This window comes from Aythya ferina (genome assembly GCF_964211825.1).
Source record: "Aythya ferina genome assembly, chromosome: 6".
Classification (NCBI taxonomy): domain Eukaryota; kingdom Metazoa; phylum Chordata; class Aves; order Anseriformes; family Anatidae; genus Aythya; species Aythya ferina.
This window is the reverse complement of record NC_140303.1, coordinates 20,747,110-20,759,294: the sequence shown is the minus strand read 5'-3', so window position 1 is coordinate 20,759,294 and position 12,185 is coordinate 20,747,110. Positions and strand designations below refer to the sequence as shown.

At 37.1% G+C, this 12,185-nt stretch overlaps 2 protein-coding genes across 6 annotated transcripts in view; one reads left to right on the top strand and one right to left on the bottom strand.

Moving 5' to 3' along the window:
* ITGA6 (integrin subunit alpha 6) overlaps positions 1–12,185 on the top strand; it is a 110,569-nt gene that overhangs the window by 80,296 nt on the left and 18,088 nt on the right. For 4 of the 5 annotated variants that reach the window (XM_084522851.1, XM_084522850.1, XM_084522848.1 and 1 more), the window contains 7 exons: positions 3,917–4,044; positions 4,412–4,491; positions 6,356–6,611; positions 8,163–8,294; positions 10,746–10,956; positions 11,418–11,611; positions 11,744–11,832. In XM_084522851.1, coding sequence (XP_084378977.1) covers positions 4,447–4,491; positions 6,356–6,611; positions 8,163–8,294; positions 10,746–10,956; positions 11,418–11,611; positions 11,744–11,832 — 927 coding nt within the window. In that variant the 5' untranslated portion in view covers positions 3,917–4,044; positions 4,412–4,446. Of the gene's footprint in view, positions 1–3,916; positions 4,045–4,411; positions 4,492–6,355; positions 6,612–8,162; positions 8,295–9,563; positions 9,681–10,745; positions 10,957–11,417; positions 11,612–11,743; positions 11,833–12,185 lie in introns of all 5 variants that reach the window. The other variant, XM_084522852.1, reaches the window with a different exon arrangement.
* The window catches only part of LOC311438460 (uncharacterized protein), a 33,023-nt gene that overhangs the window by 5,884 nt on the left and 14,954 nt on the right, over positions 1–12,185 (bottom strand). The window contains exon 2 of the mRNA XM_084522855.1: positions 5,773–5,900. Within this exon, the coding sequence (XP_084378981.1) occupies positions 5,773–5,882 (110 nt within the window). The 5' untranslated portion in view covers positions 5,883–5,900. The remainder of the gene's footprint in view (positions 1–5,772; positions 5,901–12,185) is intronic.

Genomic DNA, 12,185 nt, shown 5'->3' with positions numbered 1-12,185 from the left:
AGGATTATAAGGGAGTAAATCTGTCCCTGGCAGCCAGCAGATGCTCATAATTGTCAGTGGGACGTCAGTTATTACCACTGTCTCCATAGAGGTAATTAAGAGAAAGCAATAATTAATCTAATTCTAGCCAGTAGAGCAACAGGACTGATGTATTTGGTCTGAGACTAGAATTTTAGTTCGAAATTGGAAAGTGCGTGTTTTAATTATGGGGTATAATTGGAGTTAAAGAGCATTGTAGCATTGTGCCAGGGTGCCAGGATTCTGCATTTTTCCAGCAGTGTCACTTGTTAGACAGTTCTTTTAAACTATAGAAGTGGCATTTTTATTCGGGGTAACGTAATGAAATATTAATAGAAGTTCACTTAATGCTCATGCACTCTGATTGGCTCATGGAAAATCTAATCAGTTTATAGCCTGTATTTAAGCAAGATAAATGGTAAAAAATCAGGATTAAAGTAATAAGAAGCATCTGATTCTGTAATTTACATGAAGAATAGACCTTTTTTGTTGGTCTGCCTTTTGGCTCCCAAAAAGCTCAGGCTGCAACAGGAACTGGTGCTGAAAAACATCTACATTCAGGATGTTGTATGGCTGAGCTTCTTTTATCTGCATAGTAATAAAACAAGCCTGCCATGGGATAGAAAACTCAGTAAAACGCCCATATTCTGGAGTCTTGGGGGTATTTATCTCCAACTGACTCTTTCAACCATAATGGATTCTAGAGCCTGACTTTTGGGGCATTCAGGCATTACAACGTTTTGAGTGTAGCCTGTGCACACCATAACAGAGAAGTTACAATGAATACAAGGAATTATGATTATATTATGGTGGGGAAAAATGAAGAACTTACTATTGCCAGTCTTCAACTGCAAAGTTCTTTGGCTTTAATTTCCTTGTTTTATCTGCTAATGTAAGGAGATGGTGATACCTAGGAAGGCACCTCCTCATCCCCCTCTTCTCTCTTTCCTTTTGTAGAAGAGGTTTTGCTTGCAACAGAGAAGGCTAAAATGGAACGTGCATAGCTGCAGAAGAACTGAACCTGCTTTTTGGCACAATAAGCTGAAACTTTATTAAAATTCTTCTATAAAAACAGAGCAGAATAAGCAGCAATACAGTAATGACTGGAATGTGTCCTCAGTCTAGAAGGATTCAGCTGAGCATGTAGCACAGGTCTTACAGGCACGGCATAATCTGATGTATTTGGGCTCCAAATGGCATTCTGAAAATCACAAAGGTGTATGGAGCCATGTCATATGCCCTTAGCTTTGTGCTTTTGTGCATACTTTCTCATTTCCATGCCTTTAGTTTTAAATTAGGTCATTTGATTTCTATAATAAATTGTTCTTTTTTTTTTTTTTTTTCCTCAGATTAACTCTTGAGCAGTAGGAAAGACGAACAGCAGCTCTATTGGTTACAAGTATAAATATGCTTGACAAAGGATTTCTATGTTTTACTTGATTTATTCAGTGAAAGATTAGATGAATGTGACTTTCTTACTCACATTTCCTAATAATATTGATAATAATGTCTAATCCTCATCTTCAGTAATTTGTCTTGCAGAACCTGGAAGTGTAGGTTTAGTCCACCCTACTGTGGCATTTGGGGCAGGTATGAAGCAAAGAAGTTCAAATGAGGTACTCCACCTTTTAATACCTCTTTAGCTGCTACTTGAAAATAGATGTTAGTGTTTACCACAGTATCTAACTGAATTGATCTGCTACTTTGCAAGAGTTTTTTCACAGCATGTGCTGCTGTTGGATTGTTTTGTGAATGAAGACTTGCAGTGAGGTACCTAGCAGGGTTGGAGATTTTTGTGTTTTGTGAGCCTTGAAGACTAATGACAGGATTCCTGACAAAATTTCCTTGAAGACTGGAGAGTTTTAAATTAGTGTGTTTTGAATTACATTTTTTTACAGTGGAAAATAATAAAATTTAAATTTGGGCTTACGGGTTTGGGCACAGGGAAAATTCTAAGGTAACGTTTCCTTTGGAGATCACGTATTGACACTTACATGTATATGTAGCAAAGGCTAAAGCATTGCTTTACTCTCACTTACCCTTTACCATTGCATTGTTCACCTCAACAGGTGTCTGAGATGCTGTAGCAAGTTGTGGCTGTCTTTTGTCAGGTGGCATCTTTCCATTTTGTCTTCTGTTGGCTAAAGCGTTTATCCCTGATGCCTCTACAAGTCTTCCCTTTGTCATAAAGATTATGGTCCTATTGTCATGGTATGTCATAAAAGGTATCATTTAGCTAGGGGGAGGTTATAATATCCTATTATCCCATAGGAATAGATGTCCCATAGGAAGGAGCAGGATATTAATTTTCTTCATCTAGCATTCTTGCCATCAGTAGTATGTAGATTGGTGAATTTAATAAAAAGAAATATTTGAATTACCGAAGACCAAAGTTTTTAGTTGTGCTGAGGATGTTGAAACAAAAGGTTTCTAATCAAATTTCTATGAGTGAAATTTAGTGCATCATTTTACTCCCTGGGTTTTGAATGAGAAAAAATAGAAATAATAAAAGTTTCTGAGTTAGGAAATAAGTGCCTCTGCTGTCTTAAACTTCTGGTTGTTAACATATAAAATGAGAAGAAAAAAAGCCCATGTCATCTGTCTTCCCATAGGGGTAACAACTGAGGAGAAAATATACCTCTTCCCACATTAGGAATAGCTCAGAAACTAATTATTTGCAAAAGAATTAAGAGATTAGAGTTGAATGCACTATTGCCAAAATTAGAAAATGAAGTTATTAATGACCTTTCTAAAAGCGTGTTTGTTTGGATTAAACACTCTTCTGATAAATGCTACATTTCTGAAGAAATCTTTGAAAAACATGCAAGGCATATGTAGGGGGAAAAGAAGGAAGCACTTTAAAGCAAAATCCATCCAAACTGTGTGTCCTGATTTTGTATGTATATCCATCAAAAGCAAGTGTTTTATCTTGACATTGCATCATTCAAGTGGGGGTCATCTTTGTGAGGGCAAGTTACGGAGGTTTTTTTATATAAAACTGGGGGAAAAAAATGGCTGTTTCACAATACACATATAACTTTCTGTTTAAAAAATGTGTTTTCTCATAATGCATCGATTTTGGTTTGTGTCTTATTACTTTAGTGACACTGAGTAAATGTTTTCATAATAACAAAAATATTTGTATTGGTGTAACTTAGATATGAACAAATCTGTATCTTGTTTTTAGTTTAAAAAACGACAAAAAATGTTCTGAGGTACAATAGTGTGCTTCGCCTCTCTCAAGAGCAAAACTCTACAGCTTAAGTCTTAAAGAGGGTCCAAGTTCCTCTTTGAAATTTGTGGATCCAGCAGTAGTCCAGGCTCTGTCCTCTACTGTAATGGCAGAGATCACTTCTTTCAGATTTTTTTTTTAACCAGTGTTAGTAAGCACAGAGAGTGCTTCCAGTTCAGCTATCCGTATGTTGTATCTACTATATTGTACCTATCTATACACTGTTCTCTGATCCTCATTTTTTTTTTCAGCTGAATGGGATTTTTTTTTTTTTTACGTTCTCTTAAGTTGTGCTGTTATTGCATGTTGGTTGTTATTAGTTTCAGTTAGCAAGTTGAGAGGTTGCTGTGCTTTGCATGTATGCGGTTCATCAAAGAAAAATACCTGAAGTACTAATTTTTTGGCTGAAAACTCTTGTTGAGCAAATAAAGATGTCTACTGGTTATTTTTGTTATAATACTCATGGGGGATGGTGGGACAGGACTGGTGTAAAACTAGAAGAGAGTCTGAAAGTACTTGTATTCACTGTATCCTTTTCTCTATCTCCAAATGTTTGCACATCAAACCTCCAGCAACATGGTGAGAACATTTTCCTGATTCTGCTGCTGCCTTCTTTTTTAATATTGCCTCTGCAGATCCCTTGAAATGATTTCTCTTTCCCTACAGATTGCTGGTTGGAGCTCCTCGGGAAAAAGCCTTTCCATCCCAACAAGCCAACAGAACAGGAGGGCTGTACAGCTGTGACATCACGTCTTCAAATACAGACTGCACACGTGTCGTATTTGATGAGGAAAGTAAGTTCTTCAGTGCTTCTGTTTAGGATTGAAACAGTTGTCCGATTTTTCTTATTTGATGGGGTCTTTTCCATAGACAGTGTGTCAGAAAGTTACTTCTCTGGATTTGTACATAACTTACTTTGCATTGGAATAAGTTGTAGTTTAATTGCTAAAGTACCATAAGGTGCATAAATTTGGCTAGATTTGGATGTTTTGTAAATTGATGGGACAGGACATAATGTGCTAGAAGTGCTTAAAACGGATGTTGTCAGTGATAAAATGCGCAGACACTGCCACCTGTAGACTGTCTTATGTACTGTATGAAGCTCCTTACAGAGACAAAAAGTTAACTTAATATTTGAAAGTGTATTGTGATGCTTTGCAGCTGACCCAGGGAAGGAGAGTAAAGAAGACCAATGGATGGGTGTAACTGTCCAAAGTCAGGGGCCAGGAGGAAATGTGGTGGTAAGTCTGTAGGAATAACTTATAAAAAAATTCTGGGTCTACAGTGAATGTTCTGAACGGTATACATTTCTGTGCAGCTTTCTGAAAGATAATTTATTTTCTTGTACTCTTGTGATTTTTAGAGTTAAGGACTTAAATGTTTCCCTAGCAAAATAAGATCCTTGAGATTGTAAAAGTTTTAAATTATTTTTCAAACTCTGAGTTAGCCTTCCTTTATAATCTTGGTAACAATATAGGATGTTTTATTTATAGGGTGTCCAATTTTCTTTATTTCATATATTGTTTCTTTTAAATAACACTTACTATAGAAATAGGGAAAAATAGTGAGATAAATTTTTAGAAGTAGCAGTCTATCATCAGCCTGTTGTCTGGAATGATCAGCCTTACTTAAATTTTAACGAGGGTATTTGGCTGAGTCGCTCCTGTGTATTAATGTAGCTCTGACCATTGCACTAGGACTTAAAAGTGAGAGTGTGCTGCAGTAAGAGTTTGTGCAAGTGATGACACAAGCTATTTTATACAATACAGAGAGAAAAAGCTTTGGGGATTTATCAGATAATGTTATCTTTGTATGTTAATAGTTATTTCTCAATTAAATTCATCTTTCATGGTGCTGCAGGATACCAGCTACATCACAAAATGGGTGTGCAGTGCGGCTTTCTGTCTAATTATATCCTTGCAGCTTAGCCTCACTGCTTTGAAAGCTGGAGCAAAGCTCCTTTAGGGTGCAGCTCTGGAGTTATTTAAGGATGTAGAGTCAGTAATATCTTGCTCCAGTCTGACTGAGAACCTAAGGGGAGGAGAGTAGATGGAAGGGGAACTGTTAATCATTCCTTACCAGCTAATGCCATCCTGTCTGTGATGCAATTTCTCTGAGAAGGAACTTTTCTATGTAAGTGGAAAATGTGCTTATTAGATGACCTGTGGGCAGCTGGAAGGTCACCATGCAGCTGGGCAGTACGTGATAATTCTCAGCACGGCCAGGAGTAATGCAGTGCCTTCAGTGTGGAGCAGCTAGGTGTCTGCCTAGTAGGAACTGAAAGGAATTTCTCTGTCAGATGAGAAACTTGGGATGCTTGTGTTCTTCACACACCTATTACATGTATATCTGCAAAAAGTGCTGCTGGCAAAGGGGTTTGATTATTCCACCCTTTTACAATGGTTTGGTGGTTATGCCACTCAGCCTGGTGGCTATTCATCCCTCGTGTTACGTATCTGATTAGAACCCTGTTCCCAGGTGAACAGTTGTAACAGCTAGGTTAAAGAACAGCTTATGCTCACCGATGCTGCTTTTCTCCGTCCCGGTGATGGTTATCCCGTAGCAGAACATTAACCACAGGAATTAGGAACAAGTCCTCCTTCCATCCCCTCCATCGAAAACCTTTCAGCATCCTACCTATGGCATTTTTCTGTAAGGGATAAGTTTTGAACAGCGTCAGGTGGATGGTAGTTAAACTAGCTCCTCATGTCTTTTGCAAGCATGTAAGTTATCTAACTATTAGAGCTGTGGGAAGACAGCCACTTTCTTATGAGAGATAGGGTTGTTCACTCCCTTCTCAAAAAAAATGAATTAGGTATCAGTAAAGGTTTTAAGCCTAAAAATCCTAAATCCCACAGTGAAGAGAGACAGAATCTTGCTGCCTTCTCTGACCAGCAAGCGGTTGTTATGACTTGCGTCCACAGAAGCCTAACTTTTTGCATATGTTGCCTGTAGGGAACACTGGACTCTCTCTGCCTTGCAACATGAGTCCCCAAGGAGATTGACAGCTTTGCTAGCATGAAGTATTGCTTGTGGAGACCAGTCTTTGGTAATTTGCATACAAACATACAGAAAGCATCACTTATTATCTCTTCTATCTTGCAGACATGTGCACATCGCTATGAAAAAAGGCAGTATGTAAACACAGTGCAGGAAACCCGGGATATCATTGGAAGGTGCTATGTGCTGAGCCAGGATCTCACTATTAAGGATGATATGGATAATGGAGTGTGGAGTTTTTGTGATGGTCGTTTAAGAGGCCATGAGAAGTTTGGTTCCTGTCAGCAAGGTGTTGCTGCTACTTTTACTAGAGACTATCATTATATTGTGTTTGGTGCCCCAGGCACTTACAATTGGAAAGGTATGGTCTAGCTTCCTTCCTGCCAACTCTAGACACCTCCTTCCCATTTCCTCTTAGATTTTCTGCAAATACTGCATCCTAAGGTTCAATTGTTATTGTTTTTTTTCCTTCTGGGGGAGGGAAGGGGCAATAAACCTAATAAGGACCTTACGATTTTACCCTGTTTTGACAAGATGCTATTCTCCTATATAAAAGACATTTACTGAAGTTCCTCTAAATACCTTTGATGGATTACATATGAACGGATATAGAACTTTTCTAGTATGTACAGCATTTTTTTCCCTTATTAGTCATAATCTTGTGATAGGACTGAGGGCTTGCTTTGAGACTTATACACTGTACCAAATTACTGAATTATTTTAAAGTTATTTGACCAATTTTTTCTTCTGCATTTGAGCAAATGTTAGATGGCTGTACTGAGATCTCTGTTTATCCTTCAGCATTCTCCTCTTAATTCTTTGTGAAATCTGTGGATAGGAGTGTGTCCCAAATTATACATTGGAGGACTGCAGGAAGATAACAGACCAAAGCTACATACATTTGTATCTAAATTATTAGATTTTTACTCAAAATTCCATGGATAATTTGTTTGATGAAGAGACAAGGACTCTGTATCATGTAGGAGATAAAAACTTAGGGGGAAAGAACTTAGGTTTTCCTCCATTATTTTATACTGAAAAGCATGTAAGTGGCTGTCCCTGCCTTTTTTCTTAGTCATTTTTCCCTTTCCACTTCATTACATCAACAGCTGTAAGTACTTCACTCCTTCAGAACATCTGATCCTTGAACCATTACAATTTCTTCCCTCATACACCTGTGCCTGCTATATGAACCGTGCAAAATCTTTGAGTTAAGCTCTGGCACAAGGTATACTTTCTTGAAGCTGTAATCTTCCACATATCTGTTCCTGTCAACACAATCTGGCCAAGCTGAAACAGCATATTGAGTCCAGAGCTTTACCTTAATTGCAGAGAAATGCTCTGACAGTATATCAGTCGTTAGTACTCTTTCATATCATGGAAAAACATGTACATGTATTTGCCAAAATGTTAAATATGCACGTCAGTAAAAGGGAAGCACGCGTTTTATTGAGCAACTAATATTATCAATATAAACAAGAAATATATCCATAATATTTTCTAACTATATCCCCAGTGTTTGCCATAATTCAGTAAAATTCTTTTTTTTTTTTTTTTTTTTTAATTCTTCTGTATTTATCTCCCTTTAAAGAGAGGCTTTATGAAATTAGGCACTGTGGTGGTTCATAACCAAGGTGATCCTGTATTTTTGTTGAGAATTGTCTTAGTATCCCATGTTTTCCAGATCATTGCATGGCATCTTCATGGAGTAGCATGAGGTTCTGTCACAGAGGTAGAACTTAAAAATTCATGGCCTTTTGAAAGTCAAGTGTGCTATTCTGTGTTTGTCTCATTTAAACAGTAGGCGCCATCTCATTCATGGTAATTAATGCTAGTTGGAAACCATTTATTTATCTATTATTTTTTTCCCTTACCATTCATTTGCTTTTATTTTATCATTTCACTTCTTCAGGGGTGGTTCGTGCAGAGCAAAAGAATCAGACATTTTATGATCTGGGTATCTTTGATGATGGGCCTTACGAAGTTGGCGATGAGAGCCTCCAAGATAAGAATCTAGTTCCTGTTCCAGCTAACAGTTATTTAGGTAGGACAAAGTATCTATGGTAAATCTCTTCAGGCTTCTTATATATTTGTGATTCCAACCCGATGCAATAACATGGAATGAGAGGAGAAAGCCATTTATGCGTGAACCCTGTGAGATACTAACCGTTTTGGATAATGCACATCTTCCTCCACATTAATGGGACAGTTTTAAGTGTAAGATGGTACTCTGCTGAGGTACCTAGAATTGCTGCTAATGGAATAGGAGATTTAAGAGCTATGATGAGGACCTACATGTTCTGAGGGAGTGATTGTAATCACTGTGAAATGGTAAGTACCATGCATACATCAGTAATCCTTAGTCACAAGGTCTCTGCCATGTGGTATCAGAAGGTTTACCAAATTTGAGTTTCTCAATGTAACTTGAAGTTTCTCTGTCCTGGTAAGCGAGTGCAGTTTGTTGTTGCTGTTGTTGTAATTCTTCAAGGTTTTAAAACCCTAGTGGCCTTTTTACAGGCTTTTAAAATACCGTAACATAAGTAGTGTTTGTATTTTAATTGTGCGTGTGTTGCGGAGGAGAGTCTCTTGCACTTTATGCAAATGCAAGACCACAAATATGAATGTTCTTGTATACCAGTGAGATAAATCAGTGCAGAGAAAAGGCTACACTGCGTTTTTGAAAATTCTTCAAGTGCAAAGTGTAGAGAACGTTTCTGTTCGATTGTAGGTTTCTGTGGTATATTAATCCAGTACTTCTGGCTTAGGCAACACGTAAGATTTCGGTAACTTGAAACTGGTATTGGTATTTCTGTGTTACTGATGAAATGCTGAACGGATGGGAAGTATGTTGCTAATATAAAAAGTAAAAGAAAGCTGAGAAAAGAGGTATCTTAGAACTAATGTCTCTTAGACTACAAACTTAAAGTTAGATATGAACAGTAAACAGTATGTGGGAAAAAAAAAAAAAAAGAAAATGGTAAGAGCTTATATTAGAAAGGCATCCTGATAGCTTTTTTGTGTGGGAGAATTGGTAAGAAGGGTGCTGTAGAGGTGTCTTTTGCTATGAGCAGTTTACTGTAAGTGCGTGTGTATAGGTCTTACTCTACTGAATTTTTGCAGTTTCATAAGAAATGTAATGTTGCATTTATTTCCTAAATATAAATGTTGCCTTTGATGTGTTGAAAACAAAAAAGGCTTGTGTTCGCTGACATTGCTGTTCCCTATGTTTAGACAGTACATATACATGGTTTTAGCTTGCTTTGCTTAACTACTTTATTTTTTTCTCTTCAATCTTTCACTCATATGTTTACAGGTCTTCTATTTCTGACAGCTGTATCTGATACTCATCCAGATCAGTTTGTATACAAAACATTGCCTCCCAGCATACAGGTTGACAAATCAGTGGATATAACGATGAATAGCTACTTAGGTTTGTGACCACCTGAGGTGGCAGCATCTGGTCAAACATAATCTCTAGACCTTTGACATGATCCTCTCCACTCCATCCCTCCTCATGTCAAATACATTGCAAGTAAAAGCATGTGACAGGCAGGGATTCAGATGAAGGGTAACTTGTAAAATAAGGTGCCTTCAGAGGAGGCCTGGTTTGTGATGCATTTCTCCAAACCCTCTCATTTCACCTACAAAGTGGACTCTTACTGAATTTTTCTGAAACCGTCTCATTGCGAACTGCTGTAATTGAGAATTTCAATAGTACTGGTGAAGTTTTTCAGTAGAGCGATTATTATCTGCTGACTGGTATTTTCTTCCTTGCAATGTGCTTAATTTTACTTTGGTCTTTATTGGCTATGTTGGTATATGCTTTATATTCTATTAATTCAGTTTTTCATGTATTTTTAAATCCTTTGGCTTTAGCAAAGAGTAGTTAGGACTAAATTCATTCAAATGTGTCCTTTAGAGCTGCATTAAATCAAAATTGCCAATTTCACCATTACTGTATAAGGTGATTCTCAAATACTGTATAAATCATTAATACAATGCTTGTACAATATTACACTCATACAGTACATTTTGCATGTTTTCAATGGAATGATACTGACTTAGGAATTTTATAATAATTTTGTTGGAGGTGAAGTAGTCAAACTATATTCAAGTGGTAATGTTAAGTCATTTCTAAGCTGGTATGCTTAAAAAAAAAAAAAAAAAAGACCCTGTATTTGCTGTTTGCTGTCTGCAAAATGTAGATCTCAGTGAGTAATGAAGCAATATGTTTTGTGGGGGAGATACTTAAATGTAACATATGAAAGAGTGTAGACATACAGACATGCATCCACCAGTTCAAATAGAAACACAGAATTCCTAGTATGTCACATTCTGTTTTAGACAAAACTTCTATCAATATACCACTTTAATATAGTAGGGGAATTTATTTTATACAAGTCTTTTTTTGTTTATATATGTATATATTTGTATATGTAAATACACACATATGATATTTATATATATATATATATTATTCCTTTCTCTATTGAAGGTTTCTCTTTGGACTCTGGTAAAGGAATTGTCTCCCAAGATGAGATGACTTTTGTGTCTGGTGCACCAAGAGCCAACCACAGTGGAGCGGTTGTTCTACTGAAAAAAGAGAAAAATCAGAGGGCGTTGTCACTGGAGCGCGTATTTGAAGGAGAAGGGCTGGCCTCTTCTTTTGGTTATGATGTTGCTGTTGTGGATCTCAACAGTGATGGGTATGACCTTGGTTAACTCATGCTTCCTATGTATAGGACGGCAGTCTGGTTTGTTTCTGCTTTGGTTTTCATGTTTGAAATGCAAGAAACGCCATGTCCAATCTTAAATGTTTTGCTGCAGGAAATGGTGAACATATAGAGGAATCAAGCAGAATACAGTCTGTGTTTTTAATTACAAAAAACAGTTTTATTTAAATTAAAAAAAAAATCACTGTAAACAAAGAAGAAATAAATTTCATACCCAAAGAAGGCCCAAGAAGAAGATGCTTGTATGCCACAAAGGGAGTATAGCCTGCTTGCAGTCTCAGTGGATCTGTTGCCATCTGATACTGCTGAAATAGTTTGTACTTTTTAATCATCGTTCGGCAGCTCTTTGGCTAGCTGACCTTGAGACTACAATCTTTACTATTTCCTTTTACAGTTCTTCAGTAAAAGCACCACTTTTTTTTTCCTTCTTTAAGATGGCAAGACATTGTTGTTGGAGCCCCGCAGTATTTTGACAGAAGTGGAGATATTGGTGGTGCTGTTTACATCTACATTAACCAACAAGGCAAATGGGAAGGAGTAAAACCTGTTCGCTTAAATGGAACCGCTGACTCGATGTTTGGTCTTGCAGTTGAAAATGTTGGGGACATTAATCAGGACGGATATCCAGGTGAGTGAAAATTGACTAAAATAAGAATGTATGTGACTTTTCTGCTAATGCCAGAATTAGAACATCTATTTCAAAATTGTAAACTGCACAAAGAGTACGAATTATCTAGATATTGCAACTTATTTTCAACAGATATTGCAGTAGGGGCTCCATATGATGGTTCTGGCAAAGTATACATTTATCATGGATCTAAGAACGGAATAAATACAAAACCAGCACAGGTAACAAAGTAACTTTTACTGTACGTAATTACTCTTGCACAAAACTAGGAGTGGCAGGGCTTATCTGTCATCTGTCTTTCTATGTCTGTCTTTATATTAGTGGGGTGGTGGGTATGCAGAAAAGTTATGGCACCTTCAAAGATTATACTGCTGACCAGAAGGATTAGGAGTTCTTGATTTGTCATGTTTTGTTTCTGGGAGAGTCCACTGATGTAGAGAAGGAAAAAAAATACATAGATGCATAAGTCTTTTTTTAAAGAAATTCTGGGATTTCTGAAATAATAGTTCCTTGCTCTTGATTCAGATAGAACAGTCACATTAGTAGAGAGTTTTTGCTTTGAAAATAACTATAC